The sequence below is a fragment of the Hemiscyllium ocellatum genome, chromosome 9 (genome assembly GCF_020745735.1).
Source record: "Hemiscyllium ocellatum isolate sHemOce1 chromosome 9, sHemOce1.pat.X.cur, whole genome shotgun sequence".
Classification (NCBI taxonomy): Eukaryota; Metazoa; Chordata; class Chondrichthyes; order Orectolobiformes; family Hemiscylliidae; genus Hemiscyllium; species Hemiscyllium ocellatum.
In genome coordinates, this window is record NC_083409.1 from 40,225,845 (window position 1) to 40,249,901 (window position 24,057).

General features: G+C 42.0%; 1 protein-coding gene across 1 annotated transcript in view; it reads right to left on the reverse strand.

Moving 5' to 3' along the window:
- Positions 1–3,956: 3,956 nt before the first annotated feature.
- The window catches only part of LOC132818677 (regulator of G-protein signaling 8-like), a 41,218-nt gene continuing 21,117 nt past the window's right edge, over positions 3,957–24,057 (reverse strand). Inside the window, exons 3-6 of the mRNA XM_060829701.1 lie at positions 16,960–17,070; positions 13,380–13,441; positions 6,588–6,754; positions 3,957–4,531 (exon numbers count right to left, since the gene is read on the reverse strand). Of these exons, the coding sequence (XP_060685684.1) occupies positions 4,331–4,531; positions 6,588–6,754; positions 13,380–13,441; positions 16,960–17,070 (541 nt within the window). The 3' untranslated portion in view covers positions 3,957–4,330. The remainder of the gene's footprint in view (positions 4,532–6,587; positions 6,755–13,379; positions 13,442–16,959; positions 17,071–24,057) is intronic.

Sequence of the window (24,057 nt, forward strand, 5' to 3'; positions counted from 1 at the left end):
CTGGAGTCTCTAGTTCAAGATGGCCCCTGTCTTGCACACCCAGCGCCAACATCTCAGGGCATGCATTATGGCCAGCAGCCACATGCACCCCCATGTCCATCGCCTATTGGTATCTGACACATGCCAGCCTCCATGACCTGTCATGGCGCATTCCCCATCCACTTACAGTACAGGGTTTCTGTACTTCAATGCTGCACTTTGGGTACACTGGTAACTATCACTGCAATGCTATTGCAGGGACAAATTGTGCACAGGGGCAGGCTTCCAGCTGACAGACTGAAGCAGAATGCATCTCAAGATTTGCTTGCTCTCTTCACACTCACTCACTACCTGGATGCTCACGACATTCCTGCCTTTCTTTGCCATTCCTCATCTTTTCGCACTTTCCCCTTCAATTACACTTTGAAGGCTCACTGTACTTTGGCCTCACTTTGCAGTGTGGCATAGATGCAAAGCCAGGCTGCTTGTCATATTTGCCAGCAGTCATCAGTCAAGAGGTGGACATGTTGCTGTATGGTGCCATGCTACATCATTCTCCCACCAGCAGCCTACACAACAAACAGACTGAATTTGCTTCAACCAGAGCCTATGTCTCGAAAGGGAGGGTTGCCGCCATTATGGGAATTGCTGGTGCAGTCAGTGTCCTCAATCAGTCCAAGGGCTTCAGCATAGTCAGTCATCCACTTAGAAAGGTTGAGATCATGAGGTCCATCTCATTACAGTCCAGGAAATGAGCCAAGGTCATTCCTGCTGGCTGAGTACAGCCAGGAAAGGGATGGGTCAATCAACAGTTAGGTTGTTGTACAAAGATCTGGTTGGTCATCAGTTGGGTCCAGTGTATTCTATGGGGGTGGGTGGGCCATGGTCAGTCCTGAAGGTCAGTGAACTGAATTGAATGGCTAAGAATCTGAGGACATTGTTGCAGTGGCAAGGTGAAGGGTCTCAACATAGGGGATTGGAGGCAGCAACCTGGGTTAAAAAGAGTACAAGCACAACAATGAGGGTAGTGGGGATCTTGATATATAAGGGTGGGAGCCAGTACTGCATATGGGGAACATGGGATGCTGCTGAACGTGAGAGTTGTAGGTGATCATCATCATTGTGGCCTCAACAGGGAGACTGTGTAACACAATGGTGAGCATCACTAAACTGTAGATATGGGGCTGAGAGGGTAAAGATGCGATTTGGAGTCATAGTTTGAGGTGGTGGGTGGGCGCATGTCAAGGTTCAGTAGAGATATACTGTTGAGAGAGTGCTGGATAGAATGGGATATGTGTAGGTTTGGAACAGGGGACAGAACAACCAGGGCTGAACCTGGTCATTACAATATTGAGGCCAACCTGTGTTGTTTTCCAGGATCTAATGGTTGTTAAATGCATCCTCCAAATGGATCACGCCTGACTGTGACCACATCTGAAAGGGGCTGATCAGTGTCTGTTTGCTGTCAAAAATGCAGGTTCCACTTCTGAGTGATGGGAGACTGTTCAAGAGGAAATTGCATCAATCATGCAGAGTCCAGTATGAGGTCATTTGCAATCGCATCACAGTGCATGTGAAATAATACTGCACGGGATACGAATCTTGGGCACAAGCTCGACCATTGGCACCTCCAAGCTGTAGGGGGGCAGCTCTGCAAAGTCGAAATGATCACAGTCAACCATAAAAGAATCACTTGCAGGCAACAAAACATAGAGCTCGTACAAGACTTAAGGTTCAAAACAGTATGGAATTTAACCCCTCACAGCCTGAATGCAAGATTCCCCTATGTGTACTAGCGCCATTTGTGGCTGATTTGGAGCTGGGTGACAAAGTTTCAGTGCTCATGCAACACTCACACTCTCTTACAATCTTCAAGACCCATGAGGGATTCATTGGAATAAGGTTCAGTGTCAAGCTGAGACGTTCCATGGCCCTCTTTGTCTGAATGGCTCATGGGACATTCCACTGTGTGAAGGATTATGTGAAGCTGCCATTTTGTGAGGTATATGATATGAATGCCGACTGCTTGTATTGTGAAGGAAATGTTCTGTTCCCTATGTTCCCTTCATAGGTTCACTGCAAGAGAATATGATGGATCCAGCCACACCAGGAGTTATCATCAATCTAGCTGCAATGTAATGAAGCAGTAGAGAAGAGCAGGAGGGACAGATGCACCAACAAGCCCAAGACCAGCAGATGCTGAACAGATGGAGAGACCACAGCTAAAGATTCCCTCAGGACTAGGATCTTTCACTCTTCGTGCTGTGTCAATACAGCCTAAGCTTGTCCCAGGACAGTTGTCATTAAACAACATCATCTGCTGAAGTGGGCCCTTCAACCTGAAGGAGTGGGTGGCCATCCTATCTTAATGGCTGTCAAAGTGACAGCCACTTGGAGTTGTTATGCAACTGGTTCCTTTGCGCTTGGGTAGTGCTGCAGGCTGGGCAGTAAGGTTTGGCAATATCACTGGCTCACCCAGGCGCGGGCCACAATAGACTGTACACACAATGCTTTCAGAGGACCCAATTATAGCATTGCTGAGTTCATCAGCAGAAAACAGTCTCATTCCACCAATATGCAAGACATTTGTGATCTTTCCACCTTTTTTAGAAGTTAATCTAGGAGCAGCCACAGCATCTACATTGTTGAGAACGCTTATGTTGCTACTGCGTTTGAGGGCCCACTTGCCTTACAAGGATAATCACTGGACGCTGGAGTGAAGACACACACACACACACACACACCTGCCTGAGGCAGAATGGAGGTACAATGTAACCATTCTCACTGACCAGGACCATTGTGGTGCAAGTGATAGGTCGGCTGGAGATGAGGCTTGGACTTATCTGGTGGGGCACTGCAGTGTACTCTAGACAGAAGGTGATGCACAATGCTAGCATGCTGTGCTCTGCACATAGGGAGAAGGTAATGAGGGGACGCAATGGATCTTGTCAAAGTGGGAGAGTGGGAGCAGTCTTACCAGGAGAAGTGTGATGACATAGAGCAGGAGGAACATTACTTTGGGCATGAGAACAGCCAAAAATGTTGGGCACTACAAGCCACACAGAACTCCAGTGAGACCCAGTTCCAGTTGACGAGAGCTGAGTGCAGTGAACACTAATTGACTGTACATTGGCATTCTGCATAAGAGGTATTGTTTCTATTCCTGGAGGCAAGTGCAACTTCTCTTTGAGTGACATTTGTTTCCTTTTGGTGTTTGTTAATAAAAGTGATTTTGTTTTGAGATGACTGAAGGGTTCCCTGTACCTGATGGCACCATATTGACCACTGGGGGAAAAGATAACAGTGACTGAGAGATGGTTGAGAATAGAATATGGCTAAGATCAGGTAAGCTATGTGTCTTGAAGCTTAAAACAATGACAGGTGTAGAATTGTGCAGTTGAAGTACTGCAAGTGTTAGTCATACCACCTCTGTGCTGTGAGAAACATTGCCGTGCCATGATATTGAAGGGTAACCCTGGACAGGAAACACTTGACCGTGTGCATGGCTGATGTTCTAAGATTGCACTGGCACTAGGGATGCCAACATATCTTGGCAGTGGTAGGTACTATTTACAATGCTGAGCAGGAGAGTCAAAACAGCATCGGGCGAGAGGGGTGTAAAAGGTAGTTAATGAGGCAAGTTTGGGTTAATAGCATGAGTAATCCCCATTGGGCCTCGAGGAGAGAAAGCCTCCATCAAATTCTATGAAAATGAATTTGCCAAAACATGGTGAGATTCAGCCCACTGATTCCTCACAAACACTTTTTATTCGATATCTCATTTAATAAATACACTCAGACTGCACGGGCGGAGATGATAAATATACAAGTGAAAACGCATTTAAGAAAAATACCTTTTTCACAAACACAGTATTCAATCAACAAATATCTATTGCATTACAAACACTAGATTTAAAACAACTATTTTCACTTCAAACACTTAAATGCATGTGCACTAGAACATTTATTTGATCTGACACCGCCTTTACACCTCAATGATGTAAGGGTCAGTAAAGCTGTTTCAACAAGCCTCAGATAATTAAAAGAAACAGAAGCATTATTTGAACTGTCATCAAATAACGTGATGGCAAAGATAAGTTGGGGTATAGGTGACTGGCACTGGGATCAATCCATTTGGGTAAAGACCTGCTGTCAAGAGAAGCTGCATTCCATGTAATGGTTGAAAATCAAGAATAAGGGAACACCACGAGGAAAAGTTTTCCATCTATCCCATCTTCACTGCAACAATAATATACAACAGCAGAGTAAAATTCATGAGCGGGATGGCACAGAGAATGGAATATGAGAAAACTCTCTCTCTCTCTGTACTCTTTGTTCTGTGTAGTCTTCCTCAGCTGAACCGCCGTTGTGTCTGGCTGTTGCTCTGTGTCTGGTTTAGCACATCCAAGTAAACCTTTGACCTCAGGAACCTGGGGTAAGAGTCCCTTTCCATCAGGCTGTAGATTCTTTTCTGTGCGTCATTAAAGCAGCTTTGGGCTGGTTCCAGAAGGTTCTTCTTGGTCAGCTCCCGCGTTTGAAAATCAAGGTTTACCTGTGGAAGAGAAACCAATGTTAACTGCTGTGTACTGACATCGGGAAAACCACCATCAAGGGAGTCACATTTCTGCTGGAGATCGATTTGTCTTCACTCACCATTTGCAGGGGCATGGGGCTGGTGTGAGAGAAGAGCCATGCATCATATTGGCTGTTAAAAAAAATACTTTCTGAGAGGGCAAGTACATATTCAGGACTTCCTGTGTGGGCTAAGTTAGAATGGATTGTTCTGAGGAAGGGTCACTCAATCTGAAATGTTAACTTTGATTTCTCTCCACAGGTGCTGCCAGACTTGCTGAGCTTTTCCAGCAATTTCTGTTGTTGTTTGAGATTGCCTCAAGTTGGTCAACGTTATTCAGCTCTGGTCATCTCATTATTGGAAGGATGTATCGTATGAGATAGAAGCTGGTAGGAATACTGCCTGGATTTTATTTTTGGATACACTAGAATTGTTTTCTTTGGAACTGAGGATGGAAATGCAATCACCCAGAGGGTAGCATGGATTCGGTTATATGGAACTCACTGCCTCAAAGCTTGGGAATGGCAGAAAATTGCATTTGAATTTTTGATTTGAGGTTTCTGGATCTGCCATTGAAGTTCCATAGCCTAGATAGACTGCACACCAAGAGCTGGGAATTTGGATGAGGCAGGATGGCTACTTGTCAGCTTGCATTGATAGGAGTGGCCAAATGATCTCTACCGGAGTCTATAATATAATGGTGCATTATCATGAAATTCAGAGTAAAGTAGAAATGAGCTTTCATTTTTGTTTTGAGCCACTTTAGTATGCAAACAGTCACAGCTTTAATCTCATTCCAGGCAATGAGAACATGGCTATAACACAACTACCTCAGGATGCTACATTTCTGCACCGTTTCGCCTGTTTTCTGGGATTTTAATTGGCTGCCTGGCAGAAGGCAGACAGTGGGGATAAAGAGAATTTTTTTCTTCGGATGGCAACTGGCGATGAGTGGAGTTCTACAGGGGTCCATATTGAGACCACAGCTATGAATGGTACATTATACATTAGAATACACGAAAGTGTACACTCTACCCATTATACACATCATACATTACTGATCTGGACGAAGCTACTGAGAGCATTGTTGCTAAGTTTGCAGATGACACAAAGATGGGGAAAGGACAGATAGTGGTGAAGAGATGGGGAAGCTGCAGAAGGACTTGGACAGGCTAGGAGAGAGGGCAAAGAAGTGACAGATGGAATACAATGTGGGAAAGTGCGAGGTTATGCACTTTGGTGGGCAGAATAGAGGCATAGATTATTTTCTAAATGGGGAAAGGCTATGGAAATCTGAAACACAAAGAAAGTCCAAGTTCAGGATTCGCTTAAGGTTAACATGCAGATTCAGTTGGCAGTTAGAAATTAAATGCAATGTGAGCATTCATTTTGAGAGGGCTAGAATACAAGAACAGAGATGTACTGCTGAGACTTTATAAGTTTCTGGTCAGACTGCATTTGGAATATTGTGAATCTAAGGAGGGTAAGCTGGTGTTGGAGGGGGTTCCAGGATAGGGTTACAAGAATGATCCTGGGGCTGAAGGGCTTGTTGTATGAGGAGGGGTTGGGGATTCTAGGTCTACTTGAACTAATTTAAGTAGATTGGGGGCGGGGCGGGGGGGAATCTCAATTAACCTTACAGGACACTGAGCAGCCTGGATAGAGTAGATGTGGGGAAGATGTTTCCACTAGTAAGAGAGATGAGGACCCGGGGCCACAGCCTCAGGGTGAAAGGACATCCTGTAGGAACTGAGAAGAGGAGGAATTTCTTCAGCCAGAGGGTGGTGAATCAATGGAATTCGTTCCCATAGAATACAGTGGAGGCAAAATCATTGAGTATATCTAAGATCGAGATAGGTTCTTGATTATTAAGGGGATTAAAGGTTATGGGGTGAAGACAGGGGAATGAGGTTGAGAACATCAGCCATGATTGAGTGGTGGAGCAGACTCGATGGGCTGAATGGCCTAATTCTGCTTTTATATCTTGTGGTCTTTATCTCATTGAGGTGTTTTTCTGAAAGAAACAAATACTTGCTTCTTTTGGAGCTTGAACATCTATAAACTCGGAATAGATCTTCTTAGCTTTCGAAGTGAGTTTTGCAGGAGACTTAGTTTTTTTGTAGTCCTCACAGGCCAGCCAGAACTCAATGTTCTCCTCGCTGTATTCGGAACGGAGAAATGCTCTGAAGGCAGATAGACCATCTGGTGAGGGAAAATTATACCAAGAGGTTACCATAGTTTAAATATTTTTTCTACTTGGTGATTCTGTTGCTAGGATCAATATTATCTAAACATGTCAGGTCCAAAAATTCTCCTATAACAAATTGTAAATATAAATTTCTGCATGCAGTAATGTTTTAAAGCGCAATTCTTTCTGGAACTTCAATTTTGTGCATGAAATGTTGACATTGGAATGCGGAGAGTTTAATGACTGCTTAAGAACACTGTTATTTTGTTAATGTGATCCTTTCCGTGACCTTTTCCCTCAGGTAGGATTAGAGACGCCAAAACTATTTTCCAAATCCTAAAATCGTCAAAATTAACTGGGTGAGCATTTTGGTCGATTGCAGATTTGAGATATAGCTTGCATTTCAATGTAAATTTTGAAAACTTGCTCTTGTGTCATTGTGCCATCTACAATCAAAATGTCATGACTATAAGTTGATCAAATTTGAGACAGCATTTTGTTTGATTTCCTGGAAAAGAACACATTTTCATTAGCTCTCAATATTTTGGAAATGTCCAATCACTGCTTCAATCCATTGGAAACTTTCCCTGTATTTAAGTTTTGGGCTTTTCTTTTATAGTTGTAGTTTGACAAGTGCTGGCAAATGGGACTAGATTAATTTAGGATATCTTGTTGGCATGGATGAGTTGGACCGAAAGGCCTGTTTCCGTGCTGTACATCTCTATGACTCTTTGACTCTATATGCACCACTGGCTGGCCAGCATTTCTTGCCCATCCCTAGTAGCCCTTCAGAATGTGGTGGTGAACTGATGTCTTAAACTACTGCAGTCCATTTGTTGTAGGTTGGTCCACTGAGCCCTTAAGGAAGGAATTCCAAGATTTTAACTCAGCAACAGTAAAGGAATAGTAATATATTTCTAAACTAGGATGGTGATTCATTTGGAAAGGAATTGCAGGTGGTGGTGTTCCCATGTATCTGCTGGCATTGTCCTTCTAGATGGAAGTGGTCATGGGTTTGGAAGGTGCTGTCTGAGGTACCTGGATGAATTTCCACACTGCATCTTAAAATGGCATACATTGCTGCTACTGAGTATCGGTGGTGGAGGGAGGGAGTGTTTGTGGGTGTGGTACCAATCAAACAGGCTGCTTTGTCCTTGTTGGTGTCAAGCTTCTTGAATATTGTTAGAGCTGCACCCATCCAGGCAAACGAGGAGTATTCTACCACACTCCTGACTTGTTCCTTATAGTTGGTGGACAGGCTTTGGGGAGTCAAGAGTTGAGTTACTCACCGCATTCCTAGCCTCTAACCGGTTTGTAACCACTGTGTTTATGTGGCAGGTCCAGTTGAGCTTCTGTTTAATGCAAACTCCCGCATGTTGATAGTGGAGGATTTGCTGATGGTAAAACCGTTGAATGTCAAGAATTGATGCTTATATTGTCTTTTATTGAAGATGGTCATTGGTTGGCATTTGTGTGGCACGAATGTTACTTGTCGCTTGTTGGCTTAAGACTGGATATTGTCCAGATCTTGTTACGTTTGAACTGGGACTGCTTTAGTATTCTGAGGAGTTGCAAATGATAGTGAACATTGTGCAGTCATCAGCGAACATCCCCACTTCTGACCTTATGATGGAATACAGATCATTGCTTAAGCTGCTGAAGATAGTTAGGCCTAGGACACTATCCTGAGAAACTCCTGCAGAGATTTCCTGGTGCTGAGGATCTCCAACAACCAAAACCATCTTCCTTTGTGCCAATTAGAACTCCAGTGGAGAGTTTGCCTCTGATTCCCATTGATTCCTGTTTTGCTAATGCTTCTGATGCCATTTGGGGTCAGATGTGGCCTTGAAGTCAAAGGCTGTCACTTTTTTCTCACCTCTGGAATCCAGCTCTTTTGTCCATGTTTGAACCAAGGCTGTAATGAAGTCAGGAACTGGCTAGCCCTGGCGGAACTGAGTAGATTATTGGCTGTTAGTGGCTCAGTGGTTAATTGCTGCCTCACAGAACCAAGAAGTTCAATTGGATTCAATTCCAGCCTTGGACAACTGACTGTATGGAGTTTTGCACATTTTTCATGTGTCTGTATGGGCTCCCTCCAGATGCTCTGGTTTCCTCCCACAGTCCAGAGATGTGCAGGTTAGGTGGATTGGCCATGCTAAATTGCCCATGGTGTGCAGGGACGTGCAGGCTAGGTGGATCCGCCATGGGAAATGTAGATCTACAGGGATAGGGTAGGGAGGTGGATCTGGTGGGATGCTCTTCAGAGGGTCATAGAATCTTCAAATTTCTACAGTGTGGAAGAAAGCCATGTGACCCATCGGGTCCACACTGACCCTCTGAAGAGTACAGGCAATTTAGTGTGGCTAATTCACCTAACCTGCACATCTTTGGACTGTGGGAGGAAACCAGAACACCCAGAGGAAACTTATGCAGAAATGGGAGAACGTACAAACTCCACACAGACAGTCGCCCGAGGCTGGAATTGAACCCAAATTCCTGTCACTGTGAGGCAGCAGTACTAACCACCAATTGATTACTAAATACCTAGGCCAACAGCTTTTTATGGCTATCTTCTACTTGTACCCCTCACTAAATTCAAAGGTTCACTTTGTACATGCGGAAAGTTCCACCTTTAAAGTTTGATACCCCGCAGGGTAACATTTCAAAAACCACCTTCAAATAAGGATCGCACGGTAATTTTTTAAAGATGCATGAGAAGTTGCTTTCATGAGAAACGTAACCATGCATATGATAAGAGCACTTTTCCCATGGCCTAATCCTGGTAACACAACCTCGGATTGACCCTTTATTTGAGCCATGCTCTGGGATTCTTGGGCAATGGGACAGGCTCCAGTAATTTAACTTCTCCATCTTTTGCAATCTCACTGTAGCTGGGCTTGTGCTTACATTATCCAGCTGGCTTCAGAACATTTGGACATGAACTGACTAATTCTTTTTTAAGGCTTGGCCACACGTTCTACTATAATATGTTTTCGTATCAAGACCCTCGTACAGTGAGCCAATTTTTAGACAGACTTAAACTCTTAATATGGTCTACAATTTCTTTTCCCTCAATCACTGCAGTAACCAGTAAAGAAGGGAAAATTCTATATATTTTTCATAATTCTTCTGACTTCTGAAGTTGTTTCTGGATAAATATCTCTGCATTGTTAGGAGTGCATTGAGCCCTAGATAGTTTTGTTTGAGAAACACAGATTTTCCTCTCAGGAAATAATATCTTTGGAATTCAATACTGTTTTGTATGTTTTACAATTGCCTTATTGTTCTGTACAGTTTCAAACACATTGTATAAAGTAGTGATTCTGAAGGACTTAATATTCATGTTACACTGAGCTCCAATTAATTGATGGTAATGGTAAATAATCTTTGGGTGGAGACAGTTGAATTCTGAACAAATACACAGAGCTGTATTTTGTACAGCCCTCACAAGTGCTTAGTACTAATGCCTGAATAGTAATGTAACCTAAATATTACCATTATGCAACAACTGCCTTGTCTAGAAGACAAATGCCTCTTGTGTTTTAATTTACCAATGGTCCATTCTCTACCACTGATAATTAGAGAAACCCTAAGCTCAACATAGAGAAAAGAAGATTGCTGGCAGAGGACTATCTAAAATAGAATACCATATATTGGTAATATGACAATGGTGAGCAGTGGTGCAGATTAGTGGAGCAGATTAGAATTCCATTTAGTTGAACCAAATGGGATGGTGATTGGCGATTGGCAGACAGAGTCTATTTGTCACTGAAGTAAAAAGAAAAAAATGCTTTGAAACAGCAAATACACAACTTTAAGAGCTGCGCTATGTTCAGAAGACAGTCAGACAGTAGCTGAAATATGAAATATGATCATCAGCAGCCATGGAATAGCAATAGGGCAAGTTCAGCACTCCATAGCCAAACCTTCACTAAGAAGCTGGTTAGAAGTACAATGATAACAGTGTGGTCTAGGTTGCATGGAAGCAAAAAAGCCTGTCACACTGAGAAGAAGAGAAAAGCCTTAGTGAAGAAGATTCTGTCAAGACCAAAAGAGGAGTTCAGGAATAAAGTTCAAATTCTGCAGGAAAAGGAGGGAAAGAGAAATGAAAATGGTGTAAATACCAGAAAGAAAAGGCAATGGAGTACAAATGAAGGTTCTCGTCTCTCAAAAGCAGACACCATCATCTTTGCATGTAGGCTTCATAAGGAACAACATCAAGGGACAATAGAAGGGTCAGAAAAGTAAGTTATACTGGGGCTCCAATATTGGTTGCCTGATTTAAATGTTGTTATTGCTATGTGGTTTTCTTACATTTTGGGAAGTGTTCGAGGAAAGTACCGTTACCATAAATAAAAGACATCTAGACAAACACATGAATAGGAAAGGTTTAGAGGGATATGGGCCACTTGCAGGCAAATGGGACTAGTTCAATTTGGGAAACCTGGTCAACCTATTTGAGTTGGGCTGAAGGGTTTGTTTCTGTGCTGTATGACTCTAAATTAGTTAGTAGTTAAAGGGGCTACTCACTCTCCAGTGTAAATGCCTTTTTCCAGGGCTTCTTTTGGCTTGAGAGGTGCAGGAGTAAAAATGTAGGAATCTTGCAGCAGATAGCTTGCACATATGTAGGTCAGAGATGATCAAGTGCAGGCCTAAGACTGGCCTCTACCATCTAATGCAGAGCTGATCCATGCAATGACATTCTGGAGGAGAACAGTTCATGGAAACAGGATAACAGTTGTTGGATTGCTCTACCATTTGTCCATAAACTTAGGGCTGTGCCTCAGTATCCTCTTTCCTTTGATCTACCCTTTCTAAAATCCACTTCTTTGGGTTTGTCAAAGACTGTCAAAGAATTATGAAATGCCTTTGTGAACTCTCCAAAAATTGGTGCTCAGATCACAAAGTTCTTCTTTAATTGTCCCCATCACTTTTAAATTTCACTTACAACTAATTTTGCTATCTTGCTGCTGGTTTCCGTCCTGGAACTGTGTGAGCCTGGTCCCTGGAGTTGCCTGTAATTTTTCAGGTGTAGTTAAATGGGAAAATGCAGGGAAATTTGCAATAGAGCATGAAAACATATTCTCTGTGGAACTGATACCTACCTACAGACAAAAATTGGATCTGCCTGCACTTATGCATGTTGAGCTACATAATAGTTATTTCCATAATTTATTTGTATACTGCAAAGGCTTGTATTTGTTTAATTTCTTTTGTCTCTCAGTTGCCTAATCTTAAAAATGCAAATTTCTTTGGTGTGATCTATCTCCGAAATCATTCTGGATGACAATATGTATAGGGAGGGCTGGGCTGAGGCTCCAGATTGCTGGTGGAGGGGTGTTCATCAGAGAGATAAGAGGGATGGGTAAGTCTGGAAAGTGTTGAAACAGGATGGCCAACCTGATGACTAGTTGGCCTGGGGTAGGAGGTTGGGAGGATCCAACCCAGAGGTCTTTCATGATTGGGAGGTGTGATCTGATATCCCTCGAGGAGGAATCAGGGGAAAGAGTCTTCAGCTCCCCAGCACTGTAAACCCCATTTGACAGCCATCAAATTCACATGGCCGCTAAACTGCTAGATCTAAACCCCTCTAGAGTGTCATTGCACAGGTCAGCACGGCCACTCGGAGGTTAACCATTTCTAACCCGTGTAATAAAAATTATCATCATCATCATCATCATGTAATAATGTAAAGATACCTGGAGTATTGTATGCAGTTTTTGTCTGCATTCCTGAGGAAGGATGTTCTGGTTCTGGAGATGGTGCAATGAAGGTTTACCAGACTAATTCCTGGGACGGAGGGCTGATGTATGAAGAGGGTCTGGATCAGTTCGGGCTATATTCACTGGTGTTTACAAGAATGGGGAGGAAGGTCTTGTAGAAACCTGTAAACTTCTGACAGGACTAGACAGGATAGATTCAGGAAAGATGTCTCCGGAATCCACAACCGGGGGGAATAGTAAGTTCACAGGTAAGCTATTTAGGACTGAGATTAGAAATTTCTTCACCCAGAGAGTGGTGAGCCTGCCGAATTCTTGGCCACTGAAAGTGGTTGAGGCCAAAACATTGAATGTTTTCAAGAAGACTTTTGATATAGTTCTTAGGGCTAATGGGATCAAAGGTTACAGGAGAAATTGGGAACTGGGTACTAAGTTGGATGAATAACCACGATTACACAAAATGGCAAGGCCATTTGATCCCACTCCTGCTCCCATTTTCTATTTTCTTAAACTGTGAGTCCCAATCTCATTTTTAAACTTCAGACCTGGCTCTTAAATAATTAGCCAACACCTACCACACACTGATTGAACAAGAAATGGCTGCATTTTTGTTGCATTGCTGTCAGGATTCAGATCTAAATATCCGTTCCATTCATCCCAGGCACCAGCATTCATTCCGAACAGTTAAGTGCTCCCATTGTGTAAAGAAAAGGCAAAAAGATTTTAAAACATAAAAGCATATAAAATGTAATTTTTATCAGAAAAGTACAATAAAATTATAAATGTGTTTAGGAGTGATTTCATCTCATTTGAGCTCATTCTCTTTTCATTATATCGCTATGATCAATTCTGGAATGAAGCTTTAACCCTCATTACTACCTTTGTACATTTGTTCCAGATGGTGCATTATTGTACTTACACTTATTAGCCAGAAGGAGACTGAACGATTCAGTCCATTGCACAGCTTCTTCTGTGGATAGCCTTGGAAAATCCAGAGGAGAATAATAATTATTATCCAAGAAAGTCATCCTAATTTAGCACCAGTTTTTTTCAGCAAGTGTAATTCCTATGCTAATATGTCATGTAATATACTTGCAGCATCCACTGAGTATCCTTTTCTTAACTCAAGATGTTGCGCAAAATTCTACAGCACAGAAACAGCTCTGAGCCACTGTTAACTCTTCATGCTAGTCTCCGCTCATCTTACTTCATCTCACTTTATCAATAAGTCCTTCTATTCTTATCTCCCTCAAGCACTTATTGAGCCTTATGTTAAGTTACATTGAATGTGAGGAAAATAAACATACCTACTTAAAGCACTTGTTACCTTAGTTGCACGGGTAATAGTATGTTGTGACAATGGTTTCCGATTTTAATAATTACTATGTATTCTAAAAACTGCGGTGTGTGTTGTGCAGGTCTGTAATGTATTCTTTACTATTTCCATGCATTTGACTTTGTTTCTGTTCTTGTGAAAAAAGCCTTCCCTCTTCATGTGCTTTCTGTGCATTTTTTAACATGTTACATTTCACATTCTGCCTCAGCTCTGTTGTGTGGGTATGCCAGCTCACTACACTGCTCATGATGAAGGTTGCTGCCATCATTCAACTACAGGATCCGTTTGATGTAAGTTGATAGAAATAAAAGCACTTCCTCTTTTGTAGTTTACACAATACATTTTGCTGCTTGTGAGCAATCAGTTACAGGTTACATTGATATAATAGAGTGTTCCAGAGGCTTTCAGCAGAACCAGATCTTAGATCTCACACATTCTAAGATGCTGATAGTGGGTGGTACTTAATGCCAGTCCTCAGAATTACCAAGCTCTTATCTCATTAATGATATTGTGCATTTGTTGTTTTATTCCATTTAGTAAAACTACCACTGAACCGTTGTCCTTTCAAAAATAAAATGCTGGAATTGAAAGTTCAATATATCTGCAGGTTCTCAGGAATTTTTATCCATGGTCATGTCAAAAAAAATGACACATACCTTGTGTCTAACTTGAAATTTGTCACATAACCTTTGATATAATCATTGCTTTGTTAAAATATAAGGCCTGGATCAATCACTTCACCTAGGGAAGCATTAGATTTTTCTTCTATTATAGACTGTTCTACATTCTTCGCCTCTTTTTGGCCAGCTATTTGGAGCCTTGCTTTTCTGAAACTGTATTTCTGTTTTGTACATTTAGTGAAATTCTTTGACAGCAACAATGACTTTTCAGTTCCAGTGCCTGCCCTGATTATCAAGTTAGCTTCTCATTTGTATCTTTCATTGTTTTGAATCATAAACATTTAATTTGTTCTGAAGCAGGATCCCCCATACCATTCCTGGGCTTTCCAGTTTTCTTGAACCCTTTAAGGGTGTAGGTCGGTTTGGGTCACAAACCTACAGCTAGCACTGCTGATCTGGCCAGCTCCAATACAGAGCTAAACACGTCTTTGCACCATTGATTTCCACAGAGTCAGGGTAACTTTTAAAGAGTCATGGTTCATAGCACCTCCGAGTTGTTGTGGACCACTGTCTGCATCAGCAAATGTTTTGGAAGGTAATTTCACAAGATCCTCTTCATTGCCAGGCTGTTCTCCTCCCACATTCGATGGTCCCTTATGATTAGCCAGGCCTGGCTTTGCCTCTCCATCTACCCTTATGCCTTTTCATATGAGACTACGTTGTTCCACACCCTATGAACCCTTATCCTGCAATGCCTCATTAGGTATTGAAGGCTGAGAGACCAGCTACGAATCATTCTCTTGAAATATGTGAGCTCCTGCTCGAGTGTCATCTTTGGCTATCTGATTTGTATTATCAATTGCACAAAGTTTACTTTCACAAAGTTAAGAGTTATCAAGTGCTTCCAATTTCAGCTATTGAAACTTCAAAGCATCTGGATGATTGACACTTCCATTAGGTTACATTGAAAAGGGGTTTATTAACATTATTGTGCATATAAATATTTTTATAAAATAATGAGATATACTTTACATATCCAACCGTCACTCTGCAGTTTATTGTCACTCTATCCTTGGCTGGATGATTGGTTTGCAAAGCAGTGTGATACCAACAGCATGGGTTCAATAACTAGCTGAGGATGCCATGAAGGACTCTCCTTCTCAACCTCTTTCCACACCTGAGATATGCTGCCCCTCAGGTTAAATCACTACCAGTCATCTCTTTCTAATGAGAGAGCACAAGACAATGGCAACACAATAATACAGGTGAATGGGCTTGTAAGTGCCATAGCCTGACATAAGTAGCATGACGGGCAATGATGAATGGGTGGGAGGGCATCACAGGGATATGAGAGGCATAAGGAGCCATAGGGGTTGTTTGGGCAGCATTAAGTGGTCTGGCTGGGACTGGAGGAGGGGTGAGTGCTAGATGGTCTTTGTGTTTTTGTTTTACCTCAGCCCGTACAGCAGCTGCTCCCTGAAACTTTCTCCGGGTCAGCTGATCCAATTGCAATCCAACCAGTCCATGCAGACTTGCCTCTGCATTATTCTGCTCTGCAATTACTGCTCCCATACACACATGCCCAGTGGTGTTAACAGTGAACCTGATATTCTATTATCTCTCAAACATAATATTATAATTTGATGGCCTGTCAGACAGAACTTTCCACTTTCTGTTGTTGCTGAAAGGACTAATGACTAAGAATGATTGCATATCACAGTCTGTACATCTGCTTCTGATCACTGAAGGAGAAGTGACTCTTATTTTACTAATTTTGTTCAGCTCTGCCTTTCATCACAGACAGGAATGATTGATGGGGCAGAGAAAACATCCATTTCTGAAGATTCAGATTCAACAGCACTCAGAATTTTCCAGAATTTGTTTCCCTGGCTGGTTTATTAACTTGTCAATCTGTGTCTTTTAAGAAAATTTGAGTTCTGCACTCATAAGGAAAAATAAAAATATGAGGAATAGGAGTAGGCCTTTCGGCCCATCTAGCTCCTGCCAACATTTAATCGGGTCATGGCTGATCTCCACCTCATTTTAACTCATTCGCCTTGGATCCACATCACCTGAGATAGCTAGCTAACAACATTTTTCAGTTCTTGACTTGAGAAATGTCAATTGACTCAAAATTGGCAGCGAATTCCAGGTTCCCCTGACTGAGCGGTTTCAATGTTAAAATAAAGTGATGAGCTTGATTGAAATGAAGAGACCAGCTTTCCAGTTATAAGTTATGAGTGGTTTAATGAATGGCGAAGAATTACTGCAACTGAGTCACTTCTAAAGAGGCACTGTGTTATGGCCTGGCAAGCCTTTCCTCATTCTGTTGACAAACAATTGGCGCACTGATGCAAACTGGTTGGACGATATCCTGTCAGCACTAGAACATGATGTTGCATTGAAAATGATGCTCTCTTCTCTCTGCCATTTGACAAAGCAAATTTCCCAGGAATGCCAAAAGCCTCTTTGTACAGTTAGAGCTGTTGATTTATTCTCTGCCCACCCTGACTCCATCCCGAATTTTAAAAAAAATCACTCACTTCATGCACCTCATCGGCTTCTCGTGCTTATTGGGCAGGAAAGAACTGAAATCACTGTAGGAGTCAGATTTCTGTGATAAGCAGCCCAGTCGGGTTTTCATTGCTCTGGCCCTGTGGAAAGACACAGCAACAATCCACCTTTGAAAGGCATTGTCAATGAGTTACAACATGATATCTTTCATGAGCAAATGAGGTTCATAAGGTTCGCTTCAAAGCTCCTGAAATATTATGAAGTCGTAAATGCGCCTGGGGTAGATTTTGATTTTGTCCCATTGTATAAATGAGGGAGAGAACCAGATGGCAGCTTATTTTATATTTTTGTACTTCAGTAGCAATACAAGAAGAGATGTTAAACAGGCTGGGTTTTTACATGTTATTCTGCGAAGTCACCCTCTATGCCTGCTCAAATTAGCCAGAAATAGCATTCAAATCAGCAAAGGAATAACTAGATACAATATGTACAGAAGAACCATTATCTAAAATCTATTGCTGTTCATAACAACGTTCGTAAACATGGTTTGAATGCAAAGATAAAAGGCATGGTTAAATCCGTGGTACTATCACAAGAGAGATAAGTGTAGACCTTTTAGATTATTACTGCACAGTAGGCAGTAGACAAGCCAAACAGATTTATAAATCAAATCAATACAATACTTACAAAAAGATTTTCTGTCACTTATTTTCAAAGATATACAGAAATTATCTATAAGTACCTGGCAAAACAGTTCAAGTTGGACATTAGAGCAAAAACAATAACAATATCAAATTTCTCATTTCAACGTTGTACTTGTAAGTACCTCCACCGAAATGCAAAAATGGGAACACTATGAAAAAACTATTTACATTCTAATACAAGCTACCATGAGTTATATCAGTTAGCAGCCCCTTGGCACATAATGCCCTTCACCATGGCCTTTCTTTGTGAAATTCCTTTGTTGAAGGTCTGAATCTCATTGTTCTATAGCATGATCTGTGTCCATTGGGTTGTACAGTACGTGAAACCACCTCTAAATTGCTTTGTACTGAATTTGTTCATTTTGTCTCATGCTCCACATCATTTAACTGAGTGATAAATATGCATCAGCTCATTTCAACACAGTAGGGTACCTGAATTTTGTGAGTATCGCAGAAACAACCTCTGTTAAAATTGTTTTGGGGAATTAACAAGGTCCGGGTAATTTTTGACAGCATCTGTTTGAGCAGTTAGCCCTTGAGGGCTGAATATAAGTAAGTTTAATTTAAATTTAACAACATACACATACTGAAGAGACATATGAGAACTTATTCGCCATGCAGGATTACATGGCCGGTGATATACATAGAAAAATGGTTCATCTGTGGCTATTCATTGTACCAGTTTAACTCACCAATTAAACCAAAATCACTATTGTGAAATATATCTCTATTTATAACTTTATATTAATTGTAGAAAAGAACTTGATGATCCATTAGTTGATGAACATGAAGGTAATGAGAGATCTGTTCTGACACAGAAATATATTTTAAAAAAGAGTAATTTGCTATTTGTCTAATATTAAGAATAATTAAGTTTGCTAGGGAGAGAAAATTGAACAGTGTCCAACATTGGGTACAGGGCTATAACTGACGTGTGTTGGTTCCTTCTGATGCAAGCACAGTTGCACAGAAATACTGTTCTGCCTGCTCACTTAAAAGAAGTCCTCCAGCCACAGCACATTCTTATCCTGTGTACATCCTGAACCAAGGTCTCCCGTGCTGTGTTTAAGAACCTTGAAATCAGTTGTTCTGCACAATTAGTCAGTTTTGCTCCTGTTCAGGACATCGTTCCTTGTCACTTTGCAAATGACTGCAAACTGCTCAGCATCATTTATGACTCCTCAAAAGGGTAACAGTCCATGTCAAATGCAGCAAGACCTGGACAATATCCAAGCTATGGCTAACATGTGACAAATAACATTTGTGCCACACAAGTGCAAGGCAATGACCATCTCCAACAAGAGAGAATCTAACTATGATCCTTGGACATTCAATTGGGCATTTTATCACTGAACCACATGATCAACATCATGGGGGCTACCATTGAGCAGAAATTCAACTGGGTTAGCTATATGAATACTGTTGCTGCAAGAGCAGGCCAGAGGCTAGGAATACTGCAGCAAATAACTCACCTTCTGACTCTCCAAAGCCTATCAACTATCTACAAGGCATCAGTCAGGAGTGTGGTGGAATGCTCCCCACTTGCCTGAATGGGTGTAGCTCCAACAGCATTCAGAAGCTTGACACCAAACAGGACAAAGCAATTCATTCAACTGGCGTGTCATCCCCAAATATCCACTCCCTCCACGACAGATGATCAGTAGCAGCAGTGTGTATACTATCTATTATCGGCAAAAATTCACCAAGCCTATTTAGACAGCACCTGCCTAACCACAAACACTACCACTGAGAAGGACAAGGGCAGGAAATACATGGGAATACTAGCATGTGAAAGTTCCTCTTCAAGACATTTACAGTCTGATGGGGAAATATATTGCTGTTTTTTCAATGCTACAGAGTTAAAGTCCTGGAACTCCCTCCCTAACAGCATTGTAGATCTCCCTACACCAAATGGACTGCAGCTCACCACCACATTCTGAAAGGCAACTAGGGCTAGGCAATAAATGCTGGCCAAACCAGCAAAGCCCACATCCTCAGAATGAATAGAAAAATCAACCATGACAGCCAATCTCCCCAATCACATAGCATCACTCTTGCTGACAGTCTTTGTCATACGATTGCATGCCGAAAGCATAATGGAGGGTATAGCATTCGCTACCATTGGAGTGGCCTAGCCAAAAGCTGTTGCCAGTAACAATACCAGGGAACATATTGATGTGTTCCTGCCAACTATACACTTTCACTTCCCACTTCTCCCTCAGTGCACAATGTCTAAGGCATTGTGCCTTTCTGCCAACCTTCTGCATTTCTTCTTTCACTGCTACCACCCAGACAGTGTGCCATGAGAATAAAGTGCCTGATGATGTAACATTGTCATTCAATCTTACACTCAACCTATACAGGCAGCATGGTGGCTCGGTGGTTAGCACTGTTGCCTCACTGCACCAGGGACCCAAGTTTGATTCCTGCCTTGGGTGACTCTCTGTGTGGAGTTTGCACATTCTCCCCTTGACTGCATGGGTTTCCTCCCACAGTCCAATGATTGCAGTTGGGTGATTTGGGCTGCACTATAATTGCCCGTCGTGTTAGGTGAATTAGTCAGGGGTAAATGAAGGGGAATGGGTCTAGGTGGGTTACTCTTTGGAGGGTCAGTGTGGACTTGTTGGGCCAAATGGCCTGTTTCCACACTGTAGGTATTCTCAGACAGTAAGACTGCATGTATTTTAGATGATGACACACAGGTGTGATCTGCAGGCAATAGGACAACAGGATCAAGCCAGCTAAAACCAAAGATTTGAAAGGTGCCAACTCTCAAGAGGATGCGGTTGCATTGGAGTTCTGATTCAGGGCATGCACTGAATCACTACGATGGGACAGGTTACTGAATGAAGCTGCTGGGTATGCCGGATGCATTGGCTGGCTTGCCAGCAAATGAAATGAAATGTCGAGGATGCCAAAGGAGCTTGGCACTAACTAGGCATAGGGCTTTGCGCACAGTATAAAGTCTATCCTTTTCGGTATCATACTGACAGCCACCTCCTTGAGAACACTTGTGGACCCAATCACGACACAGTGTCTGATTTTCATTGCTGCTCCTTCAAGTGGCCAAGTAGATGTTTGATGTGAATGTGAAAAATGAATATTGGAAGATTAATGAACTGCACGTGGGATGTAATACAAAGGAGTAAGTCACTTAATTATATATTGAATGTCAATGGAGTAGTAATGTGGGTGAAAGTTGCATTTTCATATTTCCTGCATCTTGCTTGGTTAATGGGAAGGGTGAAAATGACAGGTACAAAAAGCATTATACCTTGTTTTTGTTAGTTTTAAATTGTAATGACTGGCCTCACTGTGAACTCTGTGTACTTTCTTAGTCCCATCCCACCAGCTTGGAATGAAAGCAGTTGTGCTTTTAACCTCAAAAATAATGGTAATTGCTGAAGCTTGCGACAAGTGTGATTATATAATGTGAAAACATATCTTTGGAAGAGGTCGGGAGACAGCTGAACAATGAAGCACTGTTTACACTGCAGGTTGAATCCACTTCACATTCCCTTTTTTAGTGAACTTGGCACATGTTGGCTTGAGTTCCCTTCATTAGTATGTTTCATGTTGTGCGCATCTTCTTATGCCTTATGTAACATATCATTTCCCCTTAGCAATTAATAAAACAGTAGCCACGATATTCCATACCAGCTGCTCTGTGTCGGGTTCTGTGAGCATTTTTGTTATTTTCTTAATGATGCACCATTTCCTCCCTTCCTACAGTTTCCCACCATTTTTTTCCCATTTAACATGCACATTTCCCAATCAGGAAGCTCCCAGATATTTGAAGACACTGCTTTTTTTATAGTGGTCTTTGACAGACACATGGAAGAAGCCTTCGTCTCAGCACCTCAGACCTGGATTGTTACTGGGACTTTGGTTGTGGGAACCCCAAGGCCTGAGCAATGCATTGCTGCAGTACATTGGGGCAAATGAATTCTCTGTAGGGCAATATATTCTCCAGATTTTCTGGCATACAGTCAAAAGAATTGGTCTGCCCAGCTGTGAGAAGAAGAGACACATGGAAGAAATGATTTGACAAGCTACAGCAAGTAAGATCACCAAATTACAGCAAGAGAGAGAATGAGAGGTGATAGCATGAGAGAAGAAGGATAACAAAATACAAAAGCGAAAAGATCAAATGTGAGATGGAATGAATTGCAAATGCAATTTCACCACAATCAAAGAGCAAATCTCGGGAGCATGTTTGGAGAAGGGAGATGGCGAACATTACCCCTTGGCAGACACCAAGGAGTTAATTTTAAGGAAATGTGACAGTCTGGAACCTGATGATATCGGTAGTGACTGAGCTATAAAAATTATATTTGAGCATTATAGTCCTGTAGGCTAGGTTAAGATTATAACACTAAGTAGCCCTGGGATACTGAATAAGTCCAGTAGAGAGACAGCAGGGAAAGACAGAAAGCCTTGACCTGAACTGTGCTGGAATTAGACCATCATGGTCGCCAATTATTTGATATCATTGGATAATAATGATGGTTAATGCAATGATACGAGGGAGAAAAAAAATGCTTGATCTCTTACTGCATCAGGCAGCTGTTGATTCTGATCTGCCTTCAGACTGCTTGGTAATACATTTAGATTAGATTAGCTTCCCTACAGTGTGGAAACAGGCCTTTCGGCACAACAAGTCCACACCAACCCTCTGAAGAATAACCCACCCAGACCCATTCCCCTACATTTACTCCTGACTAATGTACCTAACACTATGGGCAATTTAGCACGGCCAATTTACCTGACCTGCATATCTTTGGATTGCGGGAGGAAACTGCAGCATCCAGAGGAAACCCATGCAGACACAGGGAGAATGTGCCAACTCCACATAGACAGTCATCCGAGGCTGGAATCAAACCCGGATCTCTGGCACTGTGAGGCAGCAGTGCTAACTACTGAACCATCGCGCCGTCCTCTATAGTATTATAAATATAGCAGCATTTGGTTCTGGTCAATGCTTCAAGGTCATCACAGGAATGTGTAGTGTAGCCAGAGATACAGTGGGAAGATGAACTGTGTCACACTGGTAAACTTTACCATTTCACCAACTTGTTTCAGTTGCAAACCCTAATGGAAACTTATTGGTTTGGACCTTTGCCAATCTGCATTTCAATCTGTGGTTTGGAGAAAATTAGGCTCTTTACTGTGAAGTGGGGGAAGCAGTTAGCCAATGAACAATGGTGTAGATTTCTGGATAATCGATTTGCATACTTGGTATGGCAATGATTTTCTGAATGTGTCTAACACTCTGCTGGCCAAACAAGTTTGAGTAGAGATGAACACACCAGTTCAAATATCCTTGCGGATGCATGTTATGTTCAAATCCTGCATAAACTAGACTGCTTCGACCATCCAGTAATGAACTAAAGAAAGATCAGGTCACAATGAAGAAGGTTCTTGGTTCTCTTTCTTACGACTTGAACATTTCTTGCCAGGGTGAACACATCTCTCACAATAACAGATTCTCATCGAAGAGGCCATTTTATAAACACTGTAATTACAAGATCTATATGGTATCTTAGATTTTAAATAAACCCAAAGGCATTTCATTTGAAGCATTAGAGTTAGGAATCTGGGAAGGAGATATTTGGACAGGTGCTTAGAATGTTGGGAATAACAATGTTTTAAGGATTGTTTAAATGAAGAGACAACAGAGAGGTTTATGTAGAAATGTAAACCTGTTTGCCTCATTATGAACATACATAACTTGATCATCATGTTCTGGAGTGATGAGCTGGAACTTGTAGCTCAGAGACAGGGTGTAGGCCAAAGCCACAACTCTGGAGTACTTGGAGTTTTAAGTGAAACACAATTTCCTTGTTAGAAACAGATTGAGCATTGGATTTTCCCACAACACCGGAGCCCTGATGATGGAGCTTTGACCATGAGAACATCTCCACCATCCTCTTGGACGTGCCCATCAAATTGGCAGGGCCTTTCAGAGGGCAGGTAGTCTGCAGCCTTGGCATCTCCAACCGTAGAGATGGACACCGCTGAGACGGATCGGAAACCGTGATGGCATCTTAAAATCAGGGGCAATTGAAGGCAGATACTTAAACTACAAAATTATAAGGGGCATAAAATTTAATAGCTTAATCCCCTCTGAGTGAATCATTTGAGAGTGGCCTTGCAGATTGTGGGCCCTTCTTTTGGAAGTGGAGCAGGAGGCTGATGACTCTACACAAGCTATTGCAGGGATGGGCTACCTGGGGTGGTGAGTGGGTGCTGTATTCATTCATTCGCTCCTAGTCAGAGGCCTTACACATTTGCAGTGGTGGTCTACTTCTGAGGATTCCAGCTAGGGCCAGTGGAACCACTGGGGAACTCAATGAACTATTCAAGAAACCAACTGAGTAAACAAACTGATTTTGATGGTGAAAATGCAAAGCTTTGATCTAC